The 18,465-nt window shown below is 54.1% G+C and overlaps 1 protein-coding gene across 1 annotated transcript; it reads left to right on the forward strand.

Annotated features, from left to right (window-relative positions):
• The first annotated feature begins 1,222 nt into the window (after nt 1-1,222).
• On the forward strand, nt 1,223-17,954 carry STK11IP (serine/threonine kinase 11 interacting protein). The gene is made up of 25 exons (XM_047722352.1): nt 1,223-1,300; nt 1,470-1,555; nt 4,036-4,241; nt 4,430-4,504; nt 4,787-4,882; nt 5,261-5,368; nt 5,491-5,562; nt 6,640-6,766; nt 6,993-7,096; nt 7,226-7,321; nt 7,550-7,591; nt 7,774-7,920; nt 8,119-8,203; nt 8,991-9,314; nt 9,493-9,686; nt 10,872-10,988; nt 11,091-11,265; nt 13,759-13,989; nt 14,084-14,187; nt 15,185-15,282; nt 15,377-15,555; nt 15,790-15,871; nt 16,080-16,150; nt 16,677-16,924; nt 17,563-17,954. The coding sequence occupies exons 2-25, from the start codon at nt 1,495-1,497 to the stop codon at nt 17,710-17,712; spliced, it is 3,192 nt and encodes a 1,063-aa protein (XP_047578308.1). The 5' UTR covers nt 1,223-1,300; nt 1,470-1,494; the 3' UTR covers nt 17,713-17,954.
• Nucleotides 17,955-18,465: the final 511 nt, after the last annotated feature.

Consider the following 18,465-nt stretch of genomic DNA (forward strand, 5'->3'; position numbering starts at 1 on the left):
AATAAAAATATATTGAGCTCCTACTGCTTTGCTGGTCACCATGTGCTTCCGCTTACTTCATTTTCGCTCAGATCACGTAGTATCCCATAAACACTGAACTGTGTGGTTTAGGGACATAAATTGCCATTTCAAATATTTTGGCTGTAGAAAATAAGATCCTTCCAATTTTGCAATTTGAGATAAAGATAACTATACTGCCACTCTAAACTGGCACATGATTCATTTTGATTTCTCTCTGCAGAAAAGGCACTTATTAAAAAAAACGAAAACTCTCCTTGAAAATCAAATTCTGCTAAAAGACTTTTTTTTTTTTTTTGCCTGGTAGAGGGTTTTATTTCACTGGAGGAGTGGGAGGGAGAACCTGGGCAGACGGCAGCAGGCAGGATGGGGGCGGGGGTTGACCCTTGGGACAGGGACTGGGTTGGGAAAGGGCTACCATCAAGCCTGCTGGGAAGGAGAAACTACCTTTTTCTTTACCTAATCTAGTTCAGTAGTTGACATCCTTTTTTTGACCAGGAGCCAGGTGAAAGGTACAATGGGAACTTGGGAGCCAGGAAACTGGCAGTCTTGACGAAACTGGTTACTAATTGAACGACCTTCGCAGGTAACCTAGCCTCTGTGAAACTGCTTTCTCATTTTCAAACCGGCATTAACAATTCTTAGATTCAGGGGTTATGGAAGGAAACACAAAAAGCAAAGGCCTGGATACAGGTGACATATTACCAATCACAGTGTGAGTCTGACACTAGCGAAGGAAAAAAGAACAATGAGTTTGGAGGGACATTAGGTAACAGTGTCAGGGTAACTCCAGAGGTGTATCTTGGCAAGCCCCAGCTCTTCCAGCAGACACCAAAAAACTTCACATGGCGAACGCGTTCTCCTTCGTTCGCTTTGGCCGAGTCCTTTCCTCACAGAGAAAACTCCATTTCCCCAAACTGTGCTTCCACGCCCAGTCTGCAAACAAGAAGTCAAGTTTCCCTCCCAGGCCTGGAGGGGCCCTGGAGAGCCGAGCAGGAGACCCACGCTGAGCGAGGCCCACAAATGGGGCGGGGGTGATGGGGGCAGGGATGGCTGGCTGGAGTCCCCGCCCCAGCGGGCCCGACTGCCGAGGGACCGCCCCGTCCGCACCAATCCGTTCCCGCCTCCGTCGGACACGTAAGCACGACTGAGTCCGTGGCTTCCGGCATCTCCGGCGTGCTTTCCGGTTGTCCCGCCTACCCCACTTCCTTCCGGGGCGGGACTTCCTGGTCATTATTGATAGATGCCGGACTGCAGAGTTGGTGGGAGGAGCACACAGAAGGTCAGTGTAGGTGGCCAGGCCTTACGCTTCTCGAAAGGGTACCCGAGAGGACGCTCTTCCTCGCCTTGTTTCTTACTTCTTTCTCCCCGCGAGTCCTCGGTTTGCGCGGACGTCCTGGGCTTTTGGTACCACAACCCACCTGAGGCTCTTCCGCTTCCTCTTTTCCCAGGCTCCGCCCCCAGCGTCTCGTGGCCATGACGACCGCCCAGCCGGACTCCCTAGTGTGGAGGCTCGCGGGGCTGCTGCGTGATTCCGGTGAGTGGATACATGGTTGATCTGGGGTTGCGGCAAGGTGGGGGTGCGCCCTGCCTTCCAGAGACACTCCTCCCCTTAGAAGTCATAGAGTTACAGCTGTTTAAAGTTACGAGGGTTTTGGCGTCAATTCTTTTTTTTTTTTTTTTTTACTCCTCTGAAGTTTATTCTTTGGTGCCCTTGCTTACAGGGTCCTTTGTTTTTGACATTTCAAATCTTAGCCATCCTTCGAGACCCAACTCCAGTACCACTTCCTCAACGCGTTCTCTGATGCTCTAAGAGGAAAGTGATCTTTACTTGGCTGTAAATCTCTGGAGACCTGGGACTGGCATAATCATTGCTCTAGTGGCAAAGCCCTTAGTGGAGTTAAAAGCACGAGATTTGGAGTCAGATGCACTTGGCTTGGAATCCCAACTCTTTCAAACGCGGCAAAGTTGTTTAAGTTTTCTGAGCTTCAGTTGGAATATGGCTTAACGATTGTACTTAACTCAAACTGTTGTTGTGGGGATTAATCTTAACCCGCGTGAAGGGCTTGGGACAATGTTTGCATACTATGTAAGGGCTGAAAACTGGTAGCTATTGTTACTACAGTTTCTTCTTTCAGTTCCTGGGCTCGGTGGAGCCATGCTGGTTGTTCAATGTGTGGTTGACATTCGTTGTGGTAGAGCAAGCCTTGATTTGAGATCAGACAGAAGTAACAACTTACTGCCATTTATATAAGCTCACTTAGTGTTCTACTCCAAGCCCCAGTTTCCATCTCTTTAGGGGGTGGTCAGTAGCGCCTCTCTTTGGAGATTCCGATGAAGTTTAAATGAGGTTAAAAAGTTGTCTGCCACATACCACCTGATTAATGTTAGCCACTTGCCTGCTGTCTGTACTCCCATTGGTGGTGCCTGTGAAATCTCTCTTTAGAGCAGTTTTACCCTCTGACTTGTTTTATTAACTGTGTACATGTTTTATCTCTTCTATACTAGGAGGCTCTTTGAGGGTGAGAAGAGTCTTTGAACCCTGTCTGCATCTAGCCTTAGTGTCTAATACCTGAACATCTTTCATGTAAGGTTGCAGGATTTATCAGTTTGTTCAGCACAAATCTGACCAGGTGTTCCAGGGTTAGGGATGATGGTGTTTGTGTGTGTGTGTGTTTGTGTGTGACTATAAGAAGTAGCAAGAGATTTTAATGGTGCTGGCATAGTTTTGTATCTTGATTGTGATGTTGGTTATAGGAATCCACGCCAATGCCAGACAAGTAGCAGAGAACTACAGGGACAGACTGTTTCAGTTTCCTGACTTTGATATTGTGTCATATTTACATAAAATGTAAACATTGGGGGAAACTGGGTGGAGAATGTAGGGTACCTCTCTGTAATATTTTTGTAACATGTTTTGACTCTATCCTTGTTTAAAAAAATAAAAAGTTAAAAAAATATTTCTCCGTGTCTACCTCATAGCTATACTTCTTAGGTGCAGTGATTGGTACCAAGGTGATCAAAATATGTCCTCAAAGATGACAGTCTTATTAGAGAGAGCAGTTTTAACATGGAGATGGTGAATAATGCTTCAGTGCTATAACAAGTAGTTCTTTTCTCTATATGACATGCATTTGGGATGGTTAGAAAATTTCTGTAAGTGTGCATATTACTTTTGCAATCAGAGAAGTAAAGATGAAACACGTGGGACACTTGGCTGGTTCAGCGGTGAAACACGCAAGTCTTGATCTTGGAGTTGTGGGTTCGAGTCCCACATTGGGTGCAGAATTTACTAAAAAAAAAAAAAAAAAAAAAGTGAAACGCCCAACCAGCTTTTATGTAAAAGTGAGTGATTATAGTATAAAAGGACAGCTGTGTCACACGCTGAGAAGCCTGTCTAGAAGAGGAAGGTTTCAACCTGGGCAGAGTGGAAGGGAATGTGTCAGAAAATGAGGAATCTGTAAACCAAGCTGACTGTATTCCCAGCACCTTGAATAGACCAGACTCTCTTGAGCAGATGGTGAAAGAAAATTTGAAAAAGTTGGTTGGCTGTAGCAAACACAAACTCCTGTCATCAGACTGAAGAGTTAGGATTTTTGTAAAGCTGGAGGGGAGCTGTGGAAGACTGTTGAGCAGGGAGGAGAGAGAATGACTCCAGCAGTAGGAGCTCTACAATATGGATTGGAGTGGGTGTATCCCAGGGTCACAGAGTCTCAGAATAAAGGGAAAGACCCCTTTGTTGGGGTGCCTGGGTGGCTCAGTGGGTTAAAGCCTCTGCCTTCGGCTCAGGTCATGGTCCCAGGGTCCTGGGATCGAGCCCCGCATCGGGCTCTCTGCTCAGCAGGGAGCCTGCTTCCTCCTCTCTCTCTGCCTGCCTCTCTGCCTACTTGTGATCTCTCTCTCTCTGTCAAATAAATAAATAAATAAATAATCTCTGTCTGTCAAATAAATAAATAAAATCTTAAAAAAAAAATCCCTTTGTCATGTTCTCCTTATTGTCTACGCCTTTCCCTGCAGGCGACGTGGTCCTGTCCGGCTGTTCCACCCTGAGCTTGTTGACTACCACCCTGCAACAGCTGAACCATGTATTTGAGCTGCATCTGGGGCCATGGGGCCCTGGCCAGACAGGCTTTGTGGCTCTGCCCTCTCACCCCGCCGACTCCCCTGTCATCCTCCAGCTTCAGTTCCTCTTTGATGTGCTGCAGAAAACGCTTTCCCTTAAGGTCCTGCGGTGGGAACAGTGTAGGGTGTGGGAAGAGCCCAGGAGCTGGGAGTGGGGAGGGGCAGGGGCACGAGAAGTCTGCAGGGCCCAGATCAGGAAGGCGTGAGAGCTGTGCGTGGCTGTGTGAGGGTAGAGAGGCCAAGGGAAGGGAGGTGTGTGGCCTCGGTGACATGAGGTTTTTTCTTTTAGCTGGTCCACATCCCTGGTTCTTCCCTCCCTGGGCCCATCAAGATTTTTCCCTTCAAGTCCCTTCGGCAGCTGGAGGTATGGAGTATTGGGGGATGACGGCATGCAAAGCCCTGTTTGAGACAACGTTTTGGGAATGGGAAGAAGGGTCCCCCTTTGGTGGGTGGGCCAGGCCTGAGTGTGTCCACTGCTCTGCAGTAACACCGCATCTTCTCTTTCATTTAAGAATGAACCAAAACCATGGTTGGCTTTGTCATCTTTTCCCTCCCCGTAAAAGGAGGAAGTGAGGTGAAACCTCTGTCTTTTGTGAAATTCTGTCTGTCTCCCTCCCTCTCTCCTCTCTTTCTCCCTCTCCCTCAGCTCCGAGGTGTCCCTCTTCATTGCCTCCGTGGCCTCTGTGGCATCTACTCCCAGCTAGAGACCCTGATTTGCAGCAGGAGCATCCAGGCCCTGGAGGTAAGGAGGATGAGGGCTGGGCCCAGATTCCCGTTCTTAGGGACATAGAGGACCACACTCTGCCGTTCCCTCTTCTCTGCAGCCTTCCCTGCTTCCTGCGTCCCTTTGGACAGTGTTCTTGCCCCCTCTTTGGCGCTGCCGGAGTGGTGTGTAGCTGTCTGTATGTTTATGGTCACACTTACCATCTTATATTCAGTATTCTCGAGTCCATCTCCCAATTTGCCCCACAACAGACTCCTGGGGGCAGGGCCCTGGGCTTGCTTTCAGTCTGTCTCTGCAGGCCAAGTTTTGTATGTAAAGAATGAATGACTGACTGGAGGACAATGGCTTGGAATGGGGAGGAGGGGATAGTGGAGGTAATGGAGCACCCTATCTCAGGAGCTCCTCTCCGCCTGCGGTGGTGACCTGTGCTCTGCCCTGCCCTGGCTGGCTCTGCTGTCTGCCAACTTCAGCTACAATGCACTGACTTCCTTAGACAGCTCCCTGGTGAGTGCCTCAGAGGGAAGGGGGTTTGGGGAAAGACAGAGGAGGCCCTTAGCGGGGAGGGCCAGCTGGCTACCTGGAGGTATCTGATTGTCTGCTGCCCACCCTCCTCCCACCCGTCCCAGCGTCTCTTGTCAGCTCTGCGCTTCCTGAATCTGAGCCACAATCAAGTCCAGGACTGCGAGGGCTTCCTGATGGTGAGTGTGATCAGGCTGCTTGGGGCTGGCCCCACCTGGGGCTCTGATCATTCCACATTGAGCCTCTCTCCTCGACCTGGTTTTGCTCCCACCTTACTCCTGTCCCTCACCCTCTCCCAGGTAGGGCTACATCCTGGAAGCCATACTCCTTGGAGACTCAGGCAGGAGCATAAGAGAAGCCAACTTTCAAATCTCAACTCCTAATCCTTGTGTGACTTGGGGCAAACTAAACTAGGGCCATCTTCACTTGTCAAGCAGGAATCCTAGCTAGGAGTAGCTGTTCTTATAGTATTAGAGCAGTCATGGAGATTGTGTCACATTACTTAGCCCGGCGTCTAGCTCAGGGAAGGTAGCTTGGGGATGATGGTGAGGAACCTTCTCCCAGGTCTCTCTCTCAGAGACAAGGCTGGACAGCAGTCACTGTGGTGAGAACAGATTTTAGTCACACGCTAGTGCAGTAGTAATAAGGCATCATGGTATGTAATCAGTAGTAAAGCCATTTTGTAATAAACTTTAGGATGAATGAATCTCAGATTTGATTTGTGCAGAGATTGCTGGATGTTTTAAAGGTAGAGTGAGGGAGTGGGTATGAGAAGGCAGGGGCTTAAGCAGGTTCTCTCCTTCACAGAACTACTCCGTTTCCTATGGAGTCAAGGAAGTGGAAATTTATAAAAAGCAGGAAGGGGGTGTTGGTCCATATGAAATCCATCTGGGTTTGCTAAATGGCGCTTTCCAGAGTTAGCCTCCTACCTTCCCACAGAGGCTGGGAGACAGGGGCTCTGTCTTCAGCTGTTGGCTGGAACAAACTAAATTCTCCTGGCAGCCTGGGTTATTCTAGGAGGGAAGGTAAGGGGCTGGAGTTGTCCTCCCAAGGATATGACCCTGAGCTATTAGGAACTATTCTAGGATTTGTTTAACTCTGTTGACTTTGGGGGGCTGGAGGATGGGATGAACTCATTTGTGCAGAGAGTATGTAGTCTTTTTAGGCCAAAGTTGAGGCCTACTTGAAAAGAAGGCTTAGAGAAGCCCGGCTCGAGTCTGGTCAAGGAGAAAATCTTTGTCACCACCCCCTCTCAGGACTTGTCAGAGCTCTACCACCTGGACATCTCCTATAACCACCTGCATTTGGTGCCAAGAATGGGACCCTCGGGTGCTGCTTTGGGGACCCTGATACTGCGAGGCAATGAGCTCCGGAGCCTGCAGGGTGAGTGGGTAGTTTGGGGAAGGAGGCGGGGGGCCAGGGAGTAGGAGAGGGTGGGGCGAGTGTGAAGGGGTAGAGGGGCAGTGTGAGACTCAGCCTGGGACCCTCATGCCTCCAGAGCCTCAGGTGGGCCTGCGGGTAGGCCGGGGATGCCCCTGCTGGTCTTTCTGCTCCACCCTCCATCAGCACCGCCCCCCTCCCATGCCCTTCCTGCTCGCCTCCACCCTAGGCCTGGAGCAGCTGAGGAGCTTGCGGCACCTGGATGTGGCGTACAACCTGCTGGAAGGCCACAGGGAGCTGACACCTCTGTGGCTGCTGGCTGAGCTCCGCAAGGTGAGTCCCGATCGCTTCCAGGACCTTCCGGGACCCGGGAGCCAGCTTGGGACCTCTCCCTGCCTCCCAGGCTGATTTGGTGAGTGCCCTTCCTCATGGCCCATCTCAGTCTCCTCTTCTGCCCTTCAGCTCTACCTGGAGGGGAACCCTCTGTGGTTCCACCCCGCGCATCGAGCGGCCACTGCCCAGTACTTGTCACCCCGTGCCAGGGACGCTGCGGCCGGCGTGAGCTGTCTTCTCCTGTCCGCTCTGCCTTCCTTGTCCTGCCTGTCCTGCCCCCTGCCCCCTCCTCCACCCCCCCAACCCCAGCCCTGGGGGAGGGGCCACAGCCCAGGACCCCATGCTTGTTTGGCAGCTCCCTCCCGCTGGTCCCTGTGGGGCAGAGGGCCCCCCTGGGTGGGCGGTTAGGTACTCAGCCACCGACTCGGCCCCTTCCCTTTTATCTTTGCCCAGTTCCTTCTTGATGGGAAAGTCTTGTCACTGACCGACTTGCAGGTTAGTGTGCTGGGAGCACTGGGAGTAGGCCATCCAGGACTGATTTGGGAAGACATGATGGTGTGTGAGGGTGGGGGTCTCTCCGGGCAGCTATAGAGTAGGGCCCCTCCCTCAGCTAGCCCGGTGGGCAGAGGTGCAGCTCTGGCTCCAGCCCTGCTCTCCTTCCTGTTGTCACTTGCCAGACCTCTACCTCCTCGGGGCTTGGCTCCTCTGCCCCACCTGTGCCCTGGTCAGCGGGGAGTACTGTCGAAACCTCAGGTGGCCCTGACTTGAGTGACAGCATCTCCTCAGGGGGTGTGGTAGCCCAGCATCTGCCCCGGAAGGTTAAGGTAAACAGTGTCCTGGACCCCCTTGTGCCTGGGCTCAGGTCTGTTTTTGGGGGCTCTGGGTTGTGGATGGGCTGGGAATAGAAAGGCCTCATCCTTGCTTGTGGGTGGGGCTTTCTGAGTAAAGTTGGGTATGTGGCCATAGACAGTGGGGCGGGTGGCCCAGTTCTCCTGGAGCATCCGTCCTGCATCCGCCTTTAGAGCCGAGTCCGTGTGAGGCGAGCAAGCATCTCGGAACCCAGTGATACCGACCCAGAGCCCCGGACTCTGGACCCCTCCCCAGCTGGTAAGTCAGTGGCGGCCCCAGCTGCCCTTGCCCTAATCGCGTCTTTGTTTTTTTCTTTTTTTTTTTAGATTTTATGTATTTGACAGAGAGAGATACAGCAAAAGAGGGAACACAAGCAGGGGGAGTGGGAGAGGGAGAAGCAGGCTTCCTGGTGAGCGGGGAGCTTAATATGGGGGGCTCGATCCTAGGACCCCAGGATCATGTTCTGAGTGGAAGGCAGACACTTAAGGACTGAGCCACCCAGGCGCCCTGCCCTAGTCTTGTCTTAAGGCTCCCGCCCCAGTCTGTCGGTAGGAGGGATTCTGTTGGAGCTGGAGCAGAGCGTTGCAGAGGGTCTCTTAGCTTTCCCCCTTCTTTCTAGTTTAAGGAAGAAAGAGACCCCGGGCGGTATTTTCCAAAGTGTTTTTCCAGGAACTTGAATTGTATGGGATGTTGAAAGGTCACTTGCTGAAAAGATTGCATGGGAAAGGCTGGGCTGACCAGAGTTAGTAGCCGTCCTCCCTGCAGGATACCTCAGGACCTCCAGCACACTCCCGTGTGTCTCAAGGCTCCCCAGCAGCATATGCTGCGTGCTTCTGACTTGCTCATGAGCACAGGGCTCCAGAGGACACGCTTTGGGACGTGCTGCTGAGGGGAAGCCTTGAGCCTCCCTCTGATCCCCAGCCCCCATCACATCACATGCCCTCTGACTTCACCCCAAGGAGCAGTTGCAGAAGAGGCTGGGGTCGTTGGGGGGTCGTGGTGAGGGTGCAGGCTCGCTAAGCAGTGCACCCCCCCACCGGCCCAGGGCGGTTTGTGCAGCAGCATCGGGAACTTGAACTCATGAATAGCTTCCGGGAACGGTTTGGCTGTGACTGGCTGCAGTATAGGAATCACCTGGAGACCTCCAGTATCCCCGTTCTGGCTACCCCCAGCACCCCTGCCCTCAGCACACTGCCCCTGAGCCCAGGGTCTGTGCCTGGCCCTCCGCCCTCAGAGAAGGAGTCACCGCAGGGAATGGCAGAGGTCAGGCTCCTGCTGGAGCCCCAGGAGGAAGAGGAGGTGGAGGAGCAGGGAAAAGAGGAAGAAGGAGAGGAGGAAGAGGAGGAGCAGGAGGAGGGCGAAGTGGAAGGTGAGCAGTGAGTGCTCATTCAGCACCCCTGCAGGTGCTGGTGGGTGTGTCTGGGAGAGCTGGGCAAACTCAGACTTGGGGCGGCTGATCCCTTCTGGATGGAGGGCCACCCCACAGGAGGGCGGAGTCAGGGATACCTCTCCCTTCTTACAGGGTTGTTCTCCTGGTCTCTCCTCAGCCGAACTGTGTCGCCCCATGTTGGTGTGTCCCCTGGAGGGGCCCCAGGGCGTGCGCGGTAGGGAGTGCTTTCTCCGGGTCACTTCCAACCACCTGTTCGAGGTGGAGCTCCAAGCCGCTAGGACCCTGACTCGGCTGGAGCTCCAGAGCCTAGAGGCAGCCGAGGTGGAGCCCGAGAGCGAGGCAGCACTCGAGGTGAGTGCCAGCGCTGGGGGTCCTGGAAGCCGGGCTGGAGTTGTCACTGGAGCCCCCTTGACAGACGGCTGTTGGGTGCCGGGCACTGGGTTGTGAGTTTCCCACAGTCTCTGGCTGGCACTTGGAGCAGAGCAGGGGAGCTGCGGGGGGCAAAGGCGAGGTCCCAGACAGTTTGGAAGGCTGGGCTGAGGAGCGGGGCTGCTGAGCTAGTGTGGGTGTGAGCAAGAGCGTTTCCGCGACATCCAGAGCTGCGGTTTCCAGATCTCTCTCATCCTCCCTCCTTTTTTTAAAACTCTTTTATTTCTGCTCTTCTTTTTTTTTTTTTTTTTTAGTTTTTATTGTGTTATGTTAGTCACCATACAGTACCTCATTAGTTTTTGACGCAGTGTTCCAGGGTTCATTGTTTATGCACCACACCCAGGGCTCCATGCAATCCGTGGCCTCCTTCATACCTGCCACCAGGCTCACCCAGCGCCCCTGCCCCCAAAACCCTCGGTTTGTTTCTCGGAGTCCACAGTCTCTCTTGGTTCATCTCCCCTCTGATTTCCCCAATTCACTTTTCCTTTCCTTCTCCCAGTGTCCTCCGTGTTATTCCTTATGCTCCACAAGTAAGTGAAACCATATGATAATTGACTCTCTCTGCTGGACTTATTTCCCTCGGCATAATCTCTTCCAGTCCCGTCCATGTTGCTACAAAAGCTGGGTATTCATCCTTTCTGAGGGTTGCGTAATACTCCATTGTATATATGGACCACATCTTCTTTATCCATTCATCTGTTGAACAGCATCTCAGCTCTTTCCACAGTTTGGCTATTGTCAACATTTCTGCTGTGAACACTGGGGTGCATATGGCCCTTCTTTTCACTACATCTGTATTTTTGGGGTAAATGCCCAGTAGTGCAATTGCAGGGTCATAGGGAAGCTCTATTTTTAATTTTTTGAGGAATCTCCACGCTGTTTTCCAAAGTGGCTGCACCAACTTGCATTCCCACCGACAGTGTAAGAGTTCCCCTTTCTCCACATCCCCTCCAACATTTGTTTTTTCCTGCCTTGTTAATTTTTGCCATTCTAACTGGTATAAGGTGGTATCTCAACGTGGTTTGGATTTCAATTTCCCTGATGGCTAGTGATGAACATTTTTTCCCTCCCTCCTTTTTTCTACCTGGTTCTCCACTTTGTGCACAGGGCTCAGATCCGCTCCCCAGGGCCCCTGTCCTTGTTCTGCGTTTCTCCTACATTTGCCGTGACCGGCAGCTGCGCCGCTATGTGGTGCTAGAGCCCGATGCCCATGCAGCTCTCCAGGTAACGGGGCCTGGAGTGAGGCTCAGGAGACTTGGGGGTGGCCTGAAAGGCGGAGGGCCAGGGTCCACTGCTCACAGCTGCTTCTGGCCTGCCCTGTTTCAGGAGCTGCTTGCTGTGCTGACCCCAGCAGCCACCGCGGCTCAGCGTGAGCTTGGGGAAGTGAGAGACCTGCTGGGGGGCAGACTCCAGTGTCTACGCTGTGGCCATGAGTTCAAGCCAGAGGAGCCCAGGTTGTTAGACAGTGAGGAAGGCTGGAGGCCTCTGTTCCAAAAGACAGGTACACGTCTTGCCCTTGACCTTCCTGCCCATGGGACTCCCACCATTTCAGAGATGTTGGCTTTGAGGGAGGGAATATAAAGCGGGAACCCAGGGAAGGAAGAAGTGGGGACCAACTCTTTTGTCTGGAAGGAAAATAAAACTGTCTGGTACATTTACAAAAAAAAAAAAAATGACAAGGAGCAAAAGAAGAAATTAGATCCTCTTTTTTTTCTCTTTAGAAGTCAGGAAATACAATCTCTGTAATTCTTGAAACATACTCATTATTTTTTCATAACTTGCGGGCTTTTTCTGCTTTTTTGGCTAATACTTGGAAACTCCATAAAAGCTGCTTAACCCTCACTGCAGTACTGGGTGTAGTGCTGTCCTCTGAGCATGTTTGGGTGTTGAGTAAGGTGCTTTGTGAGTTGGCTGAGGTTGTCCTGTCTTGACTGACCTTGTGAGCTACTTGAGATCAAGTGGTGCCTCATGGGATCTCTTCACACCCTGTTCTGTATTTTTTCCACTGCAGATCAGTCAGAATTTTTTTTACAGATTTTAAAAAATCTCAAAAATTTTTTTTCTTTAAGGACTTTAAAAGGAAAAGAGATATCCTTGATAGCATTTGTGTTGAAATGCATGACTTTTTAAAAAATATGTATCTATCAATCAATCGATCCATAGATAGATACCGAGAGGGGGAGAGAGAGCATAAGCAGGGGGAGCGGCAGGCAGAGGCAGAGGGAGATGGAGAAGCAGGCTCTCCGCCAAGCAGGGAGCCCGATGCGGGACCCAATCCCAGGACCCTGGGATCATGACCTGAGCCGAAGGCAGATGTTTAACTGACTGAGCCACCCAGGCGCCCCGAAATGCATGACTTTTATTAGCCACTTTGTCTTCCTCGCAGCAGCTGGAACAGGAGTTTAAAATTTATTGAGAAAATGGACCCTTCACTGTCCCCTACCCTGAATCTCCCCAGAGGTCCAGAAACACAATGTGTGCAGTGGAAACAGCCCCATCCTCTTTGAGACCTTTTTGTACTACGCAGGGTTGTATGGCCCCTGGGGTCCCTTCAGTGGGTCATTATTATTGGACATTGCTGTATGCTATGTTCTCCTTTTATTTGAGCCTTGGTTACCTTATCTGGAGCAAGAAGAGCATGAACTCACCCTGTGTGCTGTTAGATTTAAATGTCACAGGAAGACACCAGGCACAGTGTCTGGCACAAACCAGAGGTTCTGTGTAAATGGCAGCTGCTGCTGCTCCAGCCTCAGCCCCACGGTCTTGGACAGGGCGTGTCAGGATTCTTGTTGTTTTATCTTAAGAGAGAGAGAGAACACAAGCAGGGGGAGCGGCAGGCAAAGGGAGAAGCCGCATCCCTGCTGACTCAGTCCCGGGACGGTGGAATCGTGACCTGAGCTGCAGGCAGATGGTTAGCCGCCCAGGCACCCAATTCTTTTTTTTTTTTTATTTTTTAAGAGTTTACTTATTTGAGAGAGTGCAGCGGGCTCATGAGTGGGGAAAGGAGCAGAGGGAGAGGGACAGTTAGATTCCCTGCTGAGCGTGGAGCCCGGCAAGGGCCTCATCCTAGGACCCTGGGTTCATGACCTGAGCTGAAGGCAGAGGCGTAAACACTGAGCCTCCTACACACCTCAAGGGAGTTTTGATTCCGCTGTCAAAGGGTCCAGCATATGCCCACGACAGCTGCTCAGAGAATGTTTCCTCTCTCACTGCCGATCTCTGACCTGGATTCTTTTTTTTTTCTTCCTTAATTTTATTTATTTATTTGACAGACAGAGATCACAAGCAGGCAGAGAGGCAGGCCGAGAGAGAAGAGGAAGCAGGCTCCCCGCTGATCAGAGAGCCTGATGCGGGGCTCGATCCCAGGACCCTGGGATCATGACCTGAGCCAACAGCAGAGGCTTAACCCACTGAGCCATCTAGGCACCCCCCTGACCTGGATTCTTTACCTGATCCCATCACCCATCCTGACGACCCTATAGGACAGGCACTGTCTGCGCTCCCTATTATAGAGGAGGAACCAGGCTCAGAGAGCTTAGGTGACTTGGGATTGCTTAGATGACAGCCGTTAGGTGACGGAGCCTGGAATTGGACCCATACCTGGCACCCTGCCTTCCTGATCTGTTGATTTGGGGCTTTTAGATGAGGCTGGTGGAGCTTCAGAGCACATGAAAGTCTGAGGCTGTGGAAGGGGGCCAGAGCAGGGTCTGGCTGAGTTTGGTCCTCTCTGGGAAAGCCTAAAATAAGAAGGTGGGGTATAGTTTGAGGTGACTGTGGGCCCTGGGTCTGGGTTTGCTCCTCCCTCACTGGGATGGAGAGCGATTGGTGAACTGGCCTGCCCAGGAAGTGGAGGGGGCGTGTTGGGAATGGTGGGGAGCCTAAGAAACTGGGGATGTCGGCCAACGTGAATCCAAGAGGGGGTGGGAAGCATGACAGAGTGGGGGATTGTGGTGCTGTGTGGGGGGCTTCACAGGGACTGTGCTCATCCTTCCAGAATCTCCTGCCGTGTGTCCAAACTGTGGTAGTGATCATGTGGTTCTCCTGGCTCGGTCCCTGGGAACCACTGACAGGGAGCACAGACAGGACGAACGATCGCCAGCTACCTTGCAGATGGCCAGCCCTGTCTGTGACCCTCCTGACCACAGTGACCACAGCAGCAGGGTTGATGGGACCCCGTCGCAGGCGCCGGTCTCCCGAGAGCGCCACAGTTGGAGCCTCAGTCCCCGTGAGTAGTGGGGAAAGAGGACCAAGGTGGTTTAGGGAGGCGGGAGAGCACGGCGGTAGCCTGGGCAGGCTGATGGCCCCCTGCTCGCCCCCAGCCCCTGAGCGCCGTGGCCTCCGCTCTGTGGACCACCGACTCCGGCTCTTCCTGGATGTTGAGGTGTTCGCTGATGCCCAGGAAGAGTTCCAGTGCTGCCTCAAGGTCTGTGCCAGCCCAGCGCTGCCCTGTACTTCTCACTGGCCAGAGTGCCTGCTGTGTCCCCCGCAACCGATGGTGTCTGCACAGGGGCTCTGAAAGCCCCGGGTCAGGCGCCCAGTTTCAGCTCCCGCGGTCACTCGCAGTGGCTGTGGACACGGTCCTGGACAGTGACCTGTCGTTGGCACTCTGCTTCGGGGATGGCGATGCCTACCTCATAGAGTGTGCTAGCATTCGTGAGTGCCGGGGTCTGGAAGCTGCCCAGCCCGCCACCTGACTCACGTGAGGCCTTCTGTCACTACTACAAGTACACGGTGTTATCAGTCCCTTTGTGAGCACCTGGCATTGGCAAGACACTACGGTTTAGAGTAAAGTAGTCTTGCCATCTGTCTTATATTTTGGTGTGAGAAACCCGATGATCATAAGCTAGGAAAGTGCTAGAATCAGGCTGAGGCATTGGATTCAGCTGGAGTGATGGGGCCTCCGCTTCTCGGGGAGCCAATCTAAGATCTAATCCAGGTCTTGAAGGATGAGTTCTCAGGGGATGGGGGGTGATGTGGGGAAAGGAAGTAGCACCTGTGTCAGGGTCCTAAAGGAGGGGCAGCTAGTGGGGAAAAATCCTTTGGGGCGGCAGGGGGTGAGGTCGGGAGGGGGCAGGGACCCTGAGGGGCAGGCAGGGGTCTGTTCCCCGGTAGCCTCAAGTGTCTGCCAGGGAGCTTGGACTTGATCCCAAGGGCCGCAGGAGCCCCGGAGGCAGGGAAGCTGCCGTTGGTTTTGTTCTACTGGAGTCCTGCCAGGAGTCTGGCTGAGTGTGGAGGGCAGGTCAGAGGGGGTGCGATGCCAGGCAGGGAAACCCCTTGAACCCGCCTGCAGGCCAGGGCACGGTGGGGGGGCGAGGCTAGATGTGTGAGTAGTGGGGAGCGTTGGCCATAGTGACTCTGGGCTAAGCCTGGCAGCTGCCTCCCTTATCCGCTCTTTCTCATTGCCTTCCTCTTCCCCTTAGGTGCCACTGGTGTTGGCAGGCCACGCTGGGGAGTCTGTGTGTCTTGTGGTGGTGTCTGACCTCAGGCTTTATGTGTTGAAGGTGACTGGGGAGATATGGTGAGCAAGTGGGGCCGCCAGAGATGGGGCAGGGCTCCCGCTGGGTTTCCCGCCACTCACTCTTTGCCACTGCTCTTGCCCTCCCTCCCTACAGCGGGCCTCCAGCTCGCTGGCTACAGCCAGCCCTGGCCGTTCCCCTGCACGACCTGAGCGGCATCGAGCTGGGGCTGGCAGGACAGAGTCTGCGGCTGGAGTGGGCTGCTGGGGCGGGCAGCTGTGTCCTGCTGCCCCGAGATGCCAAGCGTTGCCGGGCCTTTCTAGATGAACTTACCGGTGAGAGAGGGAGGAGAGAGGGAAGGGAGTGGTGGGGAGGGCGAGTGGGGGCCGAGGGGTCACAGCTGCCCACGTTTCAAGGCCACGGTGGAGATGGACAGGTAGCGGGACTCATCCCCTATAGAGGTTTCTGGAATCTAGAAGTTGAAATCAGGAAGGTCTTGAGAGGTGGAGAGGTTGGGATGGAAGAGCTGGAGTCTCTGAGGTTCCCTGTCCCTGGCTGGCTCCGTCCAGATGTCTTACAGGCTCTGCCCCCTAGCTGGAGGAGCAGTGTCCGTGCCACGGAGGAGGAGGTGACCCCAAAGCACCGCCTCTGGTGAGTGGATAGGAGATTGAGGCCGCAGTTGGTGCCCAGACAGCCGCTCCAGGAGCCGGGGCCCCCTCCACAAGTACCCACTGGGGTTGGGCCCTGAGCCTCTGGGCCAGCCTGTGGTCATGCTCACGCCTCCTGACCCCGCCTGGGTTCGTCCTCCCTGCTTCTCTCAGTATTTCCTACCCCTGGGCTGACCACTCCTTCCCCTCAGGCCGTTGCTGGAGAGAGACCCTTCCTCGGAGCCTCCCCTGTTCTTCTACCTTCGGGTGTTCCTGGTGGAAGGTGAGGCTTCTGTCTTCTGTCTTGCCTCAGGCCCCTGGATAGGCGCCCGCATTGTGCCTCTGTGCCCTTGTAGCATTTTCAGTTTCTGGAATCGGGACTTCTTTCACAGGCACACCTGAATGACAGCCTCGGTCTTCTGTCCTCTCTGAGTGGGGTGACAGGTTTCCTGAGCCCTCAGAGACCTTTGCTTTGAGGTTAGGCTTTCTGTGAGGTGGAGCAGATGGGCTGGATCTGCTCATCCTGTCAGAGGAGAGCACGGATTTTCTCGGATTTTCTCGGCGGGCTGGGTGTGGGGCAGGTGGGCTGGGTGTGGGGCAGGTTCCTTCTGCCTTTGGCCTCAGGGGTTTTGGAGTCTAGAGATGCCAGGAGTTGGAAAAAAAGGAGAGCTGGCCTCCAGGGGCTGCTCCGTGACCACCTTGGCATGATGTGGTTCATCCCTCTTGAATGGAACCAGGAGGCCGCCCCGGGGATTTGGGCTCCTCTGTGGCTTTCCACTCTGGGTCTCACCCTGTCTCTTTCCCTCCAGGCCCTGCCACCTCCCCTGTGTCCCTGTTGATGACTCTGTCCACCCTGTACCTGTTAGAGGAAGACCTTGCAGGCTCTTCGGCAGAGCCCGCTCTTCCAGCAGCATCTGGTGAAGCCTCTGAGACGTCCCTGCCCTCGGGGCTGGGCCCCTCTGTGCGTGTCAGGGAGCAGTGGCCCCTCAGCAGCTTGAGCTCCGTGCTGCTCTATCGCAGCGCCCCAGGGGACCTGCGGCTGGTCTTCTACGATGAGGTGTGTGCGCGCACATGAGAGAGGGAGAGGGAGAGGCGGGGGCTGGGGTGGAATTGCGATGGGCAGTTGTGGTGGAGGGCACACAAAGAAGTGGGGTGAGGAGCTGGGGGGCTCGCTGGGTTTGGAGGAGCAGCAGGCAGAGAGGGCAGCTGCTGTGGGCAGTGGAAGCCCGAGGACCTGGAGCCCAGCTTGTGTCAGCGGGAGGCCTTCAGTAACACACCAGCTGCTACTTGGCGTTCGCTTGTGAAGGGGCCCCAGGTGTCAGCCCTTTGCTCTTCCCAGACTCCATGGGACGAGGTTCTGTCGTTAGGCCTGTTACAGATGGGGAAACTGAGGCTTGGGGGCATTAACCAGTTTGCCTGGGTCACAAGTGGTCGATGCAGGAATCAAACTCCAACCAGTTTCTTGGAGTTGAGTCCAGACCTTACGTTCTGGAAAACAGGATGAATTAAAGAAACAAGACAGTACACATGGAAGCCTCTGTGTGGGGGCCTTCAGTAAGTGTTTTGCTTTAAAAGCTGGAAGTCTGGGTCTTCTGTGGAAGACACAGGCCTGGGGCAGGAAGCAGGCCTTGAGGCAGGGAGGGGCGGCAGATCCTCCACGAGTCTCCCCTCACTACACTACCACTTGCTCTCCAGGTGTCCCGGCTGGAGAGTTTTTGGGCCCTTCGTGTTGTGTGTCCAGAGCAGCTGACGGCCCTGCTGGCCTGGATCCGGGAGCCCTGGGAGGAGCTGTTTTCCATCGGACTCCGGACAGTGACCCAAGAGACTCTGGATCTCGATCGGTGAGGCTTCCCGGCTGAGCCCGCCTCGGCCTTGGAGCCATGGCTGCCGAAGCTCTGTCCCGAGTCTGGCTGCCAACTTCTGCAGCCGTGGGCGATTATCAGCGAGGTCCCAGACGGCCCATGGCGCAAGACGCGGTGAGAGAAGTCGCCTGGCCTGGTCTAGCCCAAGGGGACAGGCTACATGGGCAGTAGGAATGTTTCTCCTGCACTTTTTCTCAGGTATCAATAAAATGGTTTCCCTTCCAGATGCCACGGGGGTGTTTCTGTGTGTCACTCAGGCGGTCTGCTCTTCTCAGCTTCTCACAGAAACCACCCCGCCCACAGCTCTCCCTCAGTGGATAGGCCAAGCCTTGTCAGTCCCGTGAGCCCGCATCTCCAGACCCCCTCTACCCCAGGCGATGGGAGCAAGTGGGACCCCTGAACCATGGGAGCCAGGCCTCAGCCAGCCATGCCTGTTAAGGGGACCTGATGTGGGAATCACTGTGGAATAAACGGCTGGGCCAGCTGGGTTCTCGCTTTCTCATTCCATCAGGGCCCTAATGAGGATCTCCGCCACTGGCAGTGGGCGCTCAGTATTGGGGGGTGTCTGGGGAGTAGGTGTGTGGACTTTGGGCCGTGGAGGGAGTAGTCGCCTCCTCTCAGCCCTGCCTCGTGCATCCCAGAGGCCTGGTCGGGTGGACCGCATGCTGTACCTCTGTCCCTGCTGCCACAGTGATCCATTCAGGGGTGCTCACATGACTCAGTTTCGTTGCTGGAG

This window comes from Lutra lutra, chromosome 3, assembly GCF_902655055.1.
Source record: "Lutra lutra chromosome 3, mLutLut1.2, whole genome shotgun sequence".
NCBI lineage: Eukaryota > Metazoa > Chordata > Mammalia > Carnivora > Mustelidae > Lutra > Lutra lutra.

Excerpts from the sequence above, each read along its gene's own strand:
- STK11IP (XM_047722352.1), top strand. The coding sequence starts at position 1,495 with ATGACGACCGCCCAGCCGGACTCCCTAGTGTGGAGGCTCGCGGGGCTG. Across the intron at positions 4,505-4,786 it reads AGTCCCTTCGGCAGCTGGAG|CTCCGAGGTGTCCCTCTTCA; the intron begins GTATGGAGTATT and ends CCTCTCCCTCAG. Across the intron at positions 16,151-16,676 it reads TCGGGTGTTCCTGGTGGAAG|GCCCTGCCACCTCCCCTGTG; the intron begins GTGAGGCTTCTG and ends CTTTCCCTCCAG.